This window comes from Anopheles darlingi, chromosome 2, assembly GCF_943734745.1.
Source record: "Anopheles darlingi chromosome 2, idAnoDarlMG_H_01, whole genome shotgun sequence".
In the NCBI taxonomy this organism is placed as follows: Eukaryota; Metazoa; Arthropoda; class Insecta; order Diptera; family Culicidae; genus Anopheles; species Anopheles darlingi.
The window spans coordinates 14,689,272-14,704,271 of record NC_064874.1 but is presented as its reverse complement, the minus strand read 5'-3'; the positions used below and the strand labels follow the sequence as shown (position 1 = coordinate 14,704,271).

The window sequence follows — 15,000 nt, the reverse complement described above, 5'->3', positions numbered from 1 at the left end:
ATGCAAATAATAGCTCTCAGCCCCACACTCGCTTCGCAGCAATTGAATTGAAAGAGATTTTGGGTTCTTTTTGGGGAGGGGAGCTCTGTTGGAGTCCTTTGTTTTTTTGGTCCCGATCCACCTCCCTCTGTTGACTGTCCAAGGAAGTGTATACACTTTCCAGTCTCTCCGGTGTACTCATTGCGATTTGCGATGCCCCTAAGGCTAGATGAATCTTGAACGGGCTATCCGAAATGAGTTATGCCGTCGACTGCGCCTTAATCCCGCGCGGTTTGCCTTGGCCAGTGCCTGGGTCGCGATGCACTCGCGATGCTGGTTCGCTCGCAGATCAAGTTTCCGGCATTTATCGCAGTGGGTCCGATTTAATTTTTTTTCGTTCAACAAAGATGAAGCTCATAAAACTTCCTTCTTGCTCCTCTCCGGTGCTCTGGCAGGGCTGCCAGAATCGGGTCGGGAACAAATCATAATAATTATTGCTTCCCGATTCGCGCGCCCAGCAAAGCGATTCGCGTCCTGCTCCACCAAAGGAGGTCTTCAACAAAGGAGGCTGCATTTAATGCAGTTGAATAGTGGGTCCCCGGATTGAGCATTGTTTCTTCCACTTTGTTTTTTCTCGTGTTTTAAAACTCCTCCAAAAACATGGTGGCCCCAAAAACAGGGGGCTGCCTGTCTCTCTCTCTCTCTGTCTGTCTCCTGTTTCTCTTCGTCGGCCATTCGCCCATTGAAGATCTTGCGTGAAACCCGGATACCAGGGGTGAGTGAGAGGAACGACACACGAGACAAGGTCGACCGGGACGCGGGTTCAAGGTAAGTGGAGAGAACCACCATCTCGAACACACGCACAAACACGCACACACAGCACGTTACGCACGTTATGTTTGCTGCGGTGCTCCCGGGGCGTCCTGTGCGTAGCATGATGTTTTCGTCGTTTCGTTGCGGTTCTTCTTCTTGTTGTTGTAGTTTTTGGGTTGCTTTTGGGCCGATAGCTACCGGCCCCGGGTTCAACCCGTGGTCCAGATCCAGATTGTGTCCAGATGATAGCGAGCATGAGTGGCAGCGAGACGCGTAGCATATATATGCTCAGGCTGCCACGGCTGACTTGATATGCCACGAGAGAAGAGACGCTTTACAGAGAGAGACTTGGGTTGGCATTTAGCAACGAAAATGAAAAAAAAAAAAAACAAATGATGCCTGCCAACTAATACTCTCGATTTCGGGCTCGCCGAAGGCCCAGAATTCGCCAGAAACAAAAAATCGCATCCCAACCAGAACCACAACTCCTTAATTCGATACGACGTTGGTGCGAATGGTGTGCCAGGCTTGTTCCTTGGATGCTGCCTCTTCCTGGTTTTTGTGCTGATGGATTTAATTATCATTCCCGTTCTGCTGCTGCTGCTGCCGCTGCTGCTGGCTAATGTTTCTCCCGAAAATGCATCGCAGATTCCGTGACAGATCCCCTGCTGCGAAACGACCGCATGACACCTCCCGCTGCTCGGGAAGCCGGCCTATAAATATGATCGCGGAATATGATCGCGCTGTTGCTGCTGCTGCTGCTTCCTGCGACGGTACGCCAGTTTCGATTAATAAGATGCAGAAAGTGGCCATTATTGAATCGGTTTCAAGCTCAACCCCCTCATTCCAACCGATTAACTTCTTTGTCTTCGTTACGGTGAAGGTTAGATAATAATTATTTTATTTTATTAATTTCCTTCCCCAAACCCGGTTGCAGCGTGCCATTGCTGCAGGATACCATGAAAAGAAGACACCGAAAAGAAGACTTTTTATGCAAAAATGTGGTTGGGGGGAAAAATATGGCGCACGATTACCATAAACCATCCACCGTCAGCTCCCAAAAAAGCAATTATGCGAATGGCATGGTGAGATGGCGTCTTTTTCCCCAATCGCGGTACGGTTCGGGTTAATGAAGATATCTCGAATCGAATTCGCACGCATCGCACCAGCACCAATACCTCTTCTGTCTCTCTCTCTCTCTCTTTCTGGTGGCCATCGATCGATTCATGCTGTCATCCGCAAACACTACGTTCCCCCCAAAGGGATTCCGCGTGGTTTTTTGATGGAATCGGCATTAAACCGCTTGGCTCCCCTGAACCTCCCTGCCTTCGAAAAATGCTGATCTGTCGGGTGCGCACATAAACACAATTCATTTGCATTGCATTGACTTCGGATTGCCGGCCGGCATCTTCGCACTTCACGCCAGTTTGCAACAATCGTGAACAGTTTGCTCACTGTTGCAACTGCGCACCCTCTGTTGGAGCGTCCTGCGATGGCCAAGTCCTTGCTTGGTCTGCCCAAAATGCTGCCTGCCTGTTGCCTTTTGTTGTCGTAAATCGCCGCAGCAGCGCAGTGATCGCGACTCCGCGATGATAAATAACGATGACTGGGAAGTTTCTTACCCCAAGTGGGAGGACTTGGCGTTGGCGGTGAGATGTCTTCAAGTGGATTTGCGCGATCGTACGCCGGACCGGGTTCGCTTCCTTCCCTTTTTTTTTTTTTACTTTGGTGATTATTGTTCTGAGCAGTTTTTCGGGCGTCGTTTGGCGTGCCGAGGCGCAGTTTCAGTTGCATCGCGAAGAGGCGAAGGCTACTACGCATAAGAAGGCATCCTTTGAGCATTACCCCTGTTATTATTGGTGTGACAAGCGTTCGGGTTTCGAGTTTGTTGTTCCTCTTCTTTAATCCGCCATCTTTGACCAAGCTGCTGGGCCGGTAGTCGAGGGAAGCGGAAAGCGAGCTCCCTCCCTATGGTCCAGGGCCCTCCCCCCGAGGTCAACACGTTCGCAGATTCGACCGTTCGGCCACCGTTGCTCGCTCTGTCGTGTTCATTAATTAATTCTCAACCCTTCCACCCGGCGGGCATGATTTGGTGATTTTCGGACGTTTTTTTTTTGGCCGCTCTGGTCCGCAGTGTCTGTGACTCCAGGCTTTTGAAGGATCGAGGTGCGAACGTAGCGTGGACGAGCAGCGTTCCGCATTGCAACCCGTTTTGGAGTCTGTCCAGGGGCTACCACGGAAGCCAGTCGAGGTTACGCGCTACCATAAATCTATAAACGCTGCTCTGCACCAACACTTCTCCTCACCTCTCTTCTCTTCTGTTCCCGGAAGCTGGTCTCTTGTTGGATGAGATCACACGCCACCAATCAAGCGTAACCTAGCCCCCCTTCCATTTGCTCTCCTCCCTGATTCTTGGCAGCACCGGTGATTGGGACGTCAACCTTTTTAATCGATCGCGAGATCGGCTGCGCGAGAAGTGTTTGACGTTTCGGTGTTTGACTGTCGATCACCGGTAGCGTAGGGGTTGTTTGGAAAGTACAGAACGGAATGTTTGCTTGAAAATCACAACAAAAAGGGATGCTGCTGGAGTGATTTATGCCAAACACACACACACTTGGCAACGAATGAAATTCCGAAGTGTTTTTGCGAAGTGATTCTCTCCAAGTGCTCCCGGGTTCCTGTTGCATGATTCACTTGACGATAAATCGTCGTTATGCGCTTCAACGAACGTGCGTGATAAGTGTCTTAGAATGCTAGAACCCTATCGGTGGTGTGCATCCGCCATCCGTGTGGTTTTCGCCAACGAGCGTCGCAATAGTCGTCAATTGGTGCGAACAATGTTGTTTCGCGCAAGGACCGTTAATCATTTGCAGATAACAGCAGAAGAGTGGCATCATCGCTATTTGTTGCGAGGCATCATGCGCATGATCCCTTTACACAGCATCTTTTTCTCGCTTGGATGACGTGTGCGGATGATAGTCGTATGTACTACTAATCACTGCTGCTGCTGCTGCTGCTGCTGCTACTCAACACAACAAGCGGTTTGTTGTTCTGCCCAATCGCGGTGGAACCATTAAATGGGGTGATCATTCCACGAATCTGCCCCTTGGCTGGCGCTTATCAACCCAGACAGCGCACCGAATTGCGCACCGAACCTTTGCTTTAATTGTGCGGTGCGAGATAGATAGAGAGACAGAGCCAGAGAGAGCACCCGGTGGCTCAGCATAAATCAAAGCGCCTCTGACAAGACGCATTTGTTTCTGTGGTTGTAGATCACCTGATGGGCCATTGACCTTGAACGATTAATTTTTTGGCACACGGCCGGCCACCACCACCAGTGCAAAACACTCGACAAAGCGAAACGCGGCAGCCGTGGTGTCGACGTCGTCGTCACCGTCGCCGTCACCGTGGCCGCCACCGGGGAACGTGCTACATATGCTGTTGTTGCCTCACTTCCGTTTCTTTCGAGCAAATTTCGTGGTCATTCGTGGTGCATTGCTTTGCCTCCGTTTTTTTGTCCTTATTTCCGGCTTTTGAAGTTTTCATTTCGCTGACGTTTCCTTTGCTCCGGTTTTGGGGGATTTCGTTTTTCGCTGATTTTCTTATCTATTATTAAGTTTCGTTGCTTTTGCGGGTTGCGTACGTGCGTCAATTGCGTTGCCGAATTCGTTTCGCTGGATCGCCTCATTTATTGCCTTTTTTGCTATGGCCTCGGTTCTCTGGCAGGTATCGTGGCGTTTACGCTTGTTTTTTCTCTCTTTCTCTCTCTCGTGTGGTGCCCCTTTTGTTTTTAGTCGAGTTTGTAATTTCATTTGAAGTTGACGCAGGCATCGGCCATGTTTGATACCATTTCGCGGCCATAGCAGGACGATAATTGGCGCCATTACTGTTTCACTTTCTTTTCACCGTTGCCAAGGTGTTACCCGGGCCGGGTGTTACTTTCAACCTCGTTAGGGCAAGTGTTTGGACGATAGAAAATGGAGCTAAAAGCTGGCTTCATTTTTCATGTGCGTCAGACACACAACATTACGCGAGATCGCGCACACACGTGTGTGTGTGTGTGTGTGTGTGTGTTTGTGGCAGCAGAAAGAGAAGAAATATTTTTCAAAGCCAAAACCCCTTAAGAGCGGTAGAATGTCTCTATTAATCCCTCGGTCCATGGATGTGTCCGAAAGCCCGAAGCTATCGCGTCATTAAAGGAGATTCCACAGCCGCAGCCGCAGCCGAAACGTCATAAATCTTGTCTGAGCTTTTTCATCCCCCTCCCTCTTTTCATCAAAATAGTAACGATTCATCATCATGCCACCCTGCTATCATCCCAGCTAACATCCTGTTGCTACATCAGGCGCAGAGTTTCTACGGTTTGCAATTTGCATAATTAGGGCAATGGGACGGGCGATGCTTCTGCGCGCTCCACGAGCCGCTGCATCTCCATAGCCATCAGCTTTGATATTCCGTTTTTATTTGATTTTTCGAACCAGATTGATCGATCAATCAACGGTTTTTTTGGCTCGGCGAAAAAAGAGTGAAGAGCAGAACGCTGTTCAGCATCTTTTCGATTCACCCCTTTCCGGCGCAACCAGTTGTTGGCCCAATGTGAGGTTTAATGGACCGATCATCAGCCCAAGACCGAATCAATATTCTACGGCGTCTAGATTGAAATAAATTGCGGGGCCAGCATCCGTTTTTTGCTTGGTAAAATTGGTTTTTGATTTGCGACCGATTGTGCCGGACATTGATCAGACGAGCATCAGGATGGCCTTAGCTGGTGCACGTTGAAGCAGCGTGCTTGGTGTACTAAAAATGCTCCCTTTAACTTACACCACAAGCATGCCAATCAATCGCGAGTGCGAGAAGATCGCCGAGGAGCTGCCATAACACGATGGTGACGGCGGCCAAAGTGCTTTGTTGTTCGCGATTGTGAGACATCACGAGTCGGAGAGATCTCCCCGATGTCGAGGAGTAATAAATCGTTCAGCATGGACCACCACCAACACCGCACTTGATACGCTTGCAATAAATCCCTTTGTACACATACTACAAACGGGTTGCTCCATGTTCTTATCATCGAATTTGGAGGAGATGTACCTAAGAGTTCTATGCCGTACCGCGGCCTTTAACCACCTTTCGCTTATCAACTGCGATCGATATGCTGGCCTCGATTGCGTAATGGAATCTGGGAGGGGTGGGGAAACATGCAATTCATCACTACCCCCCCCCCCCCCCCCTCGCGCCATGCTGCCCTTGCGCTTATCGATCGCGACGTGTCATTGTGGTACGTGTTGAGTTGCGTCACTGATGTCGATGTCGATTAGAACTGGAGCAATATGCACAAACACACACCCTACTAGCGAAGAGATAAGATTCATTCGACCGCACAACACACATTAGGGTCGCTAAAAAGGGCCGAACATCGTAGCACCTAATGAGGGGACGGGGTGCGAGCGAAGCATTAATGTTGATTCAGCGTCTGTTTGTGTTCGGTTGCGCTTATCACTGAACCGTTTGCGCGGTGCTGCTGCTGCTGCTGATGATGATGGCGACAGCCTGGCTAACGCGGATCAGTGGCGGTGTAGCGGATTTGTGGCGGTGTCTGCAACGGGCAAGGTCGTGCCCGATCATTCCCCATCACAACAACAGCAACGAGCAACAGCCACAGGAAGTGTTAATCGTTCTAAGACCTCCAAAACCCTGGTCCTGGGCCGCTCGGGGCTTTAGGCCGATTATGGTGGCTTATCATCAACCGGTTGAAATGATTCGATAGAAAAAAAAATGGCGCTCAGAACCGATGAGCGCGCTGACAAACAACGCGTAGTTTCGCAACGAATCATGGTGTGTGTGTGTGTGTCTTGTTGAACCGGTTTCGGGGACCACAGTTCTGCGCTCAGGTCTAATCCGGATTTTCTCTGGTTTTTTAGAATATTCGCATAATTTTGATTGGTTTTGAGGATTGTCACATCATTTTATTGTGTGGTATGGGTAAGCCTAACACCTAACTAACCGAGCTAATCTGAACCATCATAAGCGTTTGACACCTCAAACCTCAAAGTCGACCATCTTTGTCGGCATCACGCGGTCACGCGGAGTGACATCCGTCGTCTTGTCACACCGAGTGAGACCACTTGAGGGGACTCCCAGACGAGCGATGGGGTGTTGTATCACCATGGCTCTAGAGTCACTTGTCTGGCTTCCCATGGTGACCGCTTCAGCGCGGTACCGATTTAAAGGAAGCAGCCAACACAGGTCCAACATGGCAGCTCAGCTACTTGCTTACTACTTGTTAGCGGCCTTTAGTAACGACGCTCGAGCCAGTGATAACGCGTGTAAGGTTATGTGACTCTCAACAGTCGAACAGCGTAAGTGTCGTTTACTCGGTGGTTGGTGTTCTTTGGCGTGGAAAAAAGCAAAGTATTTCTGTTTTATTGTTGTATTTGCAAAAAAAAAAAATCCAAGTCTCCGGGTCTGGAAGCCAGCCAGGCGGGCACGGCAGGGCTTTGGTCAGCTCCTCTTGACCGGCACACTGCAAGACACTTTGCTAATATGCTTTGCAGCTCGCTTTGAATGCCTTGTTCCTGGTGCCCGGTGCGGTGTTGGTATCGTATGCTTTCTATTGATTTTTCGGGGTTTCCACTGTTACCACTTCAGACGCTCATCCACTTCGTGCTTCGCTCAGCCCGCCATTATCTTCCTCCTTGTCCGCGAGGGGGTCGTGCGACATCCGAGATGCCATGCCTTTGTCACTGAGGCTTTGTTGTTGTTGTTGTCGTCGGCTACGTAGGCAATTACTCATGTGTCTCGGCCCCAGGAACAGGAGCACCAGGATGCAGTAGTGGGTTTCCTGGTGGTTCGGTTTCTCGGTGTGCTGCACCGAGCATAAAACGGTTGCGACGTTGACAGCCTCGTGTCCTCGAGCGTTTGCTATGCGACAGAAGACGTGGTGTGCCCCTGTGTGTGTGCTCGCGCTGGGGGCGAGTTCTTCGTTTCGTGCGCGAAAGTTGGGTTCGTGTGTTTGCTTGAAAATGCACGTCCCGGTGATTGATGTGTGTATATTGCAACTTGCGAGGCCAGGCCGGCAGCCTCCCAAGATATAAGAGACGTGGGTCCAATCCGTGGCTCACAGCAACCGGCAGCAGCATTAGCAGTTGTCAGAGCATTATGCTGCCTGTTGGGCCTTCTCTCTTTACTTTGTGATGCTCGTACCGTGTGTGCGCGCGCGCTCCCTTTGGATGTGTCGCCCATGCTGCTGCTGCTGCACCGAATTGCATGTTACGGCGACGGACGAAGGCACTTCAAGGGTCGATGGAAGAGGACGTGACGCTGGGTTGATCTCCCCGGTCGTACAGAGCGGCTCAAGGGGGGGTTTATTGTTTGGAAACCGCTAGCGCAATGGGAAGGAATAATGGGATTTATGTTCCTCGTCCTCGGCAACTCGGTGAAGCTGCTGTATTTCGAGTTGGGCGGGATCGAGCATCGGAGATCTCCCCGCTGGTTAATGTGACCGAAACAATCGAAGGAAAAGGGAGGGAAGGGAAGGTTTCCCAAACGCCACAATCGAGTGCATATAGCGGGAACAATCGACGAGCAGAACTCCAACGGTGCTTCCAGCATATAACATACGGCATAACTTTTCCATCCACCCATTCGTGCAGCATAGGCCCCGGGTAACTCCGTACCGAACCGATGCATCGAGCATAAATATGGTTAAAAATGGCGGCCCTAGCGAATCCATCTTCTACGCCGAGTTTAGCTAACTGATTGACGTGAAATATGGGAAAGTCAACGGGAAAGACTGCGGCTGGCGGCATACGGCGGTCCAAACCCCATCATCATCATCATCATCATCATCATCATGATCATCATCCTCGCGGAGGAGCGTATCGGGAGCCACCTTCGGAGGCCAATTGTTGGTGGCAGCAAGGTCCAGTCCAGTCGCCGTATGGTCACTCTCAGTTGCAACCAGGTTGCCAGGGAATTCTGGTTGTCCAGGTCCATCACCGTTCGGATCGGCAGATAGCGATTGCAGAACCTGGCATTGGGGGTTTCTAACGCATAGGGATAGGTGAACCAATCGGCCGCTGGTTTCTAAGTTCGCTCGAAGCGCGAACCGAGGGTTCGTAATGAAGGGTTCAAGATGGATTTGTGGCTTACGGTTCGTTAGTATACCTCCCGGTGATCTGTGTTAGGGCTGTGAAAGCGCAGAAGGGAACAGAGCAGCCATCGATTGGCGTTGAATTGCTTACTCCTTGAAGTATGTTCCGCTCTAAGACATGTGAACTCGTCGATACTCTTTATGCTTTATATGTTTCTGACTTTGTTATAATTGTTTAAACTCAATTTGCTCCGTTAAAATACTGTATAGATCTTCTAGTTACTAAAGATTTCTAATTACTAAAGATTCAATAGAAGAATCTGTCACAAAAAACATAATTCTCAAACACGCAAAATCCTAGCACACTATACATTTCAAGGGCAAAACGAGTGACTTGAATGAATAGAAATCGCTCGAAACACGCACACACAATGACCCTTGTTATGTTTGGAGCCGCCACCTAACCGATCTAAGGTCGCCTGTGGCCCCAGCCTGTCATCGGTCTGTGTGTGTATGTTTAACGCTAGATGCTAGACGATAGTCCGTTACCAATGTTTGGTTTTTCGATTTTGGAAAAGTTGCCAATTGACGATTTGGAGTTTTCGGTTTTACGATTGCCAGCGCGGCCCGCCGTGGCTATCCCCGCGATGGCTATCTGGGTGCTTCGATCGCCTTCGATCGCTCGCGCGGATCGTTTGCATCCTTTTTCGGGGGGCTTTTGCGCAAACAACAGCAACAGCAACAACATCAAGCGGCCGTTTCGCGTCCCCGTTGATGCGGCAAGCGCGATAATTTGGTGGACGAAAACAAAAGACCTCCTTTAAGGTGGACCACAAACAGCCTTCCCCCTCCCCTCATACTTGGCGACGAAAGCGAGAAAAAAAAAAATCACGGACGACGACAACAAACAAATGCAAAAACACACACGAAACTCCGGGCAAAAAACAAACTGGTCCCCGCACTCTCGGACTTCCTTGGCGCACAGAGAGACAGAGAGAGAGACACTCCTAACCTCTAAAAAGTGGCCGCTGCTCAAGGTGTGCGTGCGCAAGCGTTAAGTAATGCACCAAACGACCGGTACCGGTTGTAGGTTGTCTGGTCTTTTTGGTGTTTCGATGGCGCTTGACGTTGGCCGCTGCTGTGCACTAGTAACCCGTTCCCCCATAAACCCCTGGTGTACTTTGTTGCTTACCCCTTCCCTACTTCCTCCCCCTCTCGTATCACGTGTGGATGTATCCTAATTTGCATAAAACGCGTCAACCTCTCGCGTTTGCGTCGCGTTACGTAAGGAAGCGCGCCAAAAAAACAACGAGTGAGGAGGGGGATAGGAACCCCACCGGGTGACCCACACTCGGACTCACCGGTTTGCTGTTGGTTGTTGGAGGTTTTTTTTTGGCAAATCCTGTCATCGCCAGACGCTGCCAGTGCAGTCTGCGGTGTGGAGTGGATTAGCGTTAACTTTGAACTCCACGAACGGCGTGCAGTGCGGCAACCTTGAGCATAAACACAGAAACTCGGTCGGTTTTGGGGGTTGCTTTGGGGTGTGTGGTAGGTAGAAAAGGTTGGCGGATTTTGTTTGAACAAGAAGATTTCGGGAACAAGACACACACACACACACACCGAACTGTACACGAGTTCGTGCCCGGAGGGTGGCTTTTGGGTTATGGTTGCAACTTTGGTTGATCTTTGGCTTCGATCTGGTGATCGCGAGTTACGTCAGAATGAGCTCATAGCATAAGATCGCGGGAAAGGGAGAGCGAGAAAGAGAGAGTGTGTTGGGCCGTCGTCTGGCCAGGACTTGACAGGAGCTTCCTTTCGCGATCGCTGAGACGCTGTTCGATCGAGGCAACGTAATGGCGCCGTAGGCGTCGGTGGCGTCGCTGTCGTCGTCGGCCCAACGTTGTAGCTCCTTAATTTGGTAACACGCTTGTCACCAGACACGATGCTAGCACGACACGGTCTGGGAGAAGCCTTCGCGTCTGTCGCGCTCCCCTCCCCGCCGAGAACAACAACCCGGATCACCGAAACCAGGACACGACGCGCTCAGACTATTGGAAAGGAACCCGGTGTCGGTGTGTCCCTGGTCGGTGTCTCAAGGTTCGCTTCCTTTGCTCGCGTAATTAATCGCTCTTTGTGCCTCGCCACTCACACACACACACACACAGACGCCCATGTCTGCGGTGGACAATCTCTGGGCACACCAGAGACAGTAAGAGGTCCCCGGTCCAGAGCCCTTCCATCCCTACAAAATCCTCCCATGGATTTTGAAGCCAATCCGAGCGGCAGCATCTTCGCCGGGATATCGCGCGCCCGCCAATAAATTAACTTCGAAGTATTAATTTAAGGAACCTTTTTTCCGTGGCCCCGGTTGGACCAGCGTACCTGGTGTTTGTTTCGCACCACAAAAGGGGTTCGCACTCAGCAATTCCGCGGAAAATGCTCCGCCAAACGATGGATGCCGCAAATGCGAATTTTATGTTCCAGGTTCTTCCTTCTTCTTGTTTTTTCTTTATGCCAATTCCTAAGGCAGTTAGACCCGTTTAGCGATTTAAACTGTCTATTTGCAGCCCCCTCCTATTCCTCGGAACCAGTCAGGACCGGGTTGAAGCGCTTTTAATTGGTTTGCTCCCTCGTTTGCTTCATTTTGGGAAACTGACCGTTTTTGGGGTCCATATCGATCGCGCTGGACCTGGCAGAAGGTAGATGGCCATGGCACAGTGGGCAGGGGGATGAGCGATAATCGATCCTCGATCGCTCGTTGGCACCAAAAATCGGTTGCGCCGCATTTAAATATTTGTTTGGCGTTCGGTTCCGTCTGAAATAGCTTTTCGGGTCTTTTTTTTTTTATTTCCATCGGACATAAGGTCAATCAACAGTTAAACGCTCTATTATCTTGCTACTCAAAATGGAGCGTTTTGAATCGATTATGGTAACTATGGCAAAACCCTGGCGTACGGCATAATTTATGCCAAATCGTTAAGATCTGCCGCCAGCTGCCAGCTTTGCATGCGTCGTGCAGTCCAGTCGAGCAGGTGTCTTCAGTCTTCATCAACACCGATGCAAATTGGTTCGTTTTATGTCAAGCTCCGTTTGACTTGGTCGATCTTTCACCTGTCGCGAACGAACGAGCGAAAGGTGAGGCTAATGAAGTCGTTCCGATATTAGACCGCCGTCCGGCGATAAATCATAAGCCAATTTAGCACATGCAGATGATGCAAAAGAACATAAAACAGAATCTACATGATTGCTCAATCGCTCGGTCCGATGCGACCGCAGTTCGTGACGGCTTTGACGTTCAACCGACCAACTGTTACGACTCTGCATCGTCGTAAAGAACTTAAAACGCGCAACGAATCGGTTCTTACCGATTTCGTCTTCATCGTCGCTTGAAAAATATGCTTTCATGCTCGGTAAGAACAAGTAAACACACAGTCCGTCCGGTACATACATCTTTGAAAAACGTCTCAACACTTGTGAAGACAGTTCAATAAATCAACGCGCGACATACGTCTCGTCACCTTCTGCCGTTCTGCCGGAGGATCCTCCGGTCTCTCACTTCAAACCGTAAAATGAGCAAAGAACCTGGCGTAACAACTCAATCGCCGGAACGCTGCTGCTCTAGATGGTTGGCTCGTTGGTTGTGGAGAGATAAAAGTAACGAAAGGTTTTTCGTCGCTTTTAGTGCTCCTCCACCAATCGGCCGGGGGAGTGGAGTGGCTTATCTTTCTGCCGTAACTACGAACCCGTCGTCGTACTGGGCCCGGTCCCCCTTTAGCATCGTACTTCACCTGCAGTCTCGGGCCTCGGGGGCCTAGGAGTTTTATGGTCATTTACAGAGCGAACGAGTGGATCCCGGCAGGGAAAGAAATATGGCACTCGGTTCGTACGCTTGCTACGATGAATCCCGGTGTCGACATCGTCGGTGTGGCGACCGGCAGATAACAAAGTGAGTGTCCCCTTGCACTAATTGAGCGTTGGCTGAGGCGTACTGCGTGGTTCTTGCGTGGTGGAACAGGCGGGGGGAAAACAAATAGAACCGAACCGAGATAGAGACGCGCGAGTACGTCTGGAGCGGTTGGTGGTTAACTATTTGTACGAGCCGTAAGGTTCGTGATAGATTAGAACCGAAAGCGAAGGTTTACGTTGAAGTTTATTGCGTAGAGAGAGGAGTAGCATGATAAGACGGCAACGGGAAGGTATCCAGACAAGACGAAGGCTGATGATTCGATGGTGCGTCTTAGTGTCTTAATCCTTATCTATCCGTTCTGTTCTTCGGGGTTCTGCACCTTCGCTGGAGTCACTAGTCAGTCAGGTGCTCCTCATTACCATAGCCTTAGTTCACTTTCGGGGAATTCACAACATTATGAGCTACAAAACTCACAGAGACCAGTCCAACAAAGGTTCGAATGTGCACGGTGTTGGTGTTCTAAAGCCCCCCAAAAGCACACACGTGTACGTAGAAAGAGAGTAGGCAAATATTTCAATATTTATCCAACAATCCGCCGCATCGGTGCATCGGTGTACAGTTTCTCCAATTTCCTCTGGGAACGTAAACATCAAGTGTGCCCGAAATAGGTAGAAATAGATACGGATCGACGGGACTATGGGGCTGTTGACACTGATGTCGATATGCTGTACGTTGTGGAGGTAGGTTAGTGACCTTCGTGTCCAGTACCTATCGATATCCTCCCGAAGAACGGGTTTTCTTTTCTGTTGGTTTTCAATCAACAACTATTCTCGTCGTCGATGTTTGATCACAAGCTGCGCATTGATTGGGGAGGGAAAAAAAGGTTGTGGCTAGCCCGGGTATCTCGCTGGATCTAAGGTGGACCTATCTCAATACTCTGCATTTACATTTGTTGATGAAGCCAACCGAAGGGCTTCGACGTCGATTGTTTGTGTAATGCGAGCCGGATGGACGAACGATGACTGATTAATTAATTATGATTTTTTTAATGTTGGTTTTTCTCTTCTCTCTGTGTGTTTCAGAATGGTGCTCTTGCCGTTGCTGGTGTTGGTTGTTGCCGTTGTTTCTGCCACTGTCGGGACACCAGATGTGCGGGACGATCGAAGATTCATATCCCACAAAGGTAGGAACTGACGTTGATGCAGATGTTGGTGATACGTGTACGTGTATATGCTTTGAAGTAAAGCTCCATCATTTCACTCGCTACCTTCATCACGCTAATGATGCGTTTTTGTGACGTTCGCGAAGCCTCCTGCTCTGTATTATGTTTCAGAACAGTAGCAGCAGCTTCTATTCTCTCTTTCTAAAGCATTCATGTGACGAAGTAGGGCTTTAGAATTCGGTTCTACTTTCGTTGAGTGCTGGTCTTGGCCGCGAGCTACTCAGCACACCAGGTTGCACCAGTGAGGAGCTAATTTACTCGCGTTTTCGTTTGTACGACGTTGTCTGGAGTGTCCTAGTTAGATGCGGATTCAAAAGCAAAATTCTTCTCATTCAGAACCACCTCTATCTTCCACCTGTTACCATTAGGCGTAGTAGCAGTAGTGCACATTCGCAGCAGTGAGTACGCGCCAAAGGCCCAACAATTATGTCACCGACCGACGATGCCCTCAAAAGATGACAGTTTTCCATCGCTCCAAGCGACGCGGCATCCACAATGGCGATGGAGAGGAATAGAGAAAAATTAATATTTGCTCACGTAATCGCGCCTGATGTGTGTGTGATACACATATTCGCGGGTTGGCCGGGCCAGAGGGCAAAAGGCGTTCGACGTGTTGCGGGCCACCTCTTTCGATTGCGGGGCCAAACACATTACTGTTAGCGAATCGCGCGCGCGCCGAGCGTCAAAATTCAGCAAACTGGGACGAAGCCCAACAGTGTGTGTGTTGAAAGCCAAGGTAACCATAACGTTACGAGTACTCCGGGGGCAACCCCGGACAGTCATTTATCATTCATCGACTTTTGGGCATCGACAGCGGCTTTTGGAGGGTGTGAGTTGTGTCTAGGCAAAGGGGAGGATTTGGGCGGCTAACGGTGCCATGCCATTGCGCCGGGCGTGTTCTTCATTTCGAGGTACAATTCGTTGCCATTCTCCGTAGACCGCGAGCGTGCGTTGGATTCTTTCACTTTCGTTTCTCGCAAATGGTGTTAC

The 15,000-nt window shown here is 50.0% G+C and overlaps 1 protein-coding gene across 3 annotated transcripts in view; it reads left to right on the top strand.

Moving 5' to 3' along the window:
- LOC125948320 (semaphorin-5A) overlaps positions 1 to 15,000 on the top strand; it is a 110,611-nt gene that overhangs the window by 18,354 nt on the left and 77,257 nt on the right. For all 3 annotated transcript variants that reach the window (XM_049674261.1, XM_049674262.1, XM_049674260.1), the window contains exon 3: positions 13,871 to 13,971. In XM_049674261.1, coding sequence (XP_049530218.1) covers positions 13,871 to 13,971 — 101 coding nt within the window. The remainder of the gene's footprint in view (positions 1 to 13,870; positions 13,972 to 15,000) is intronic.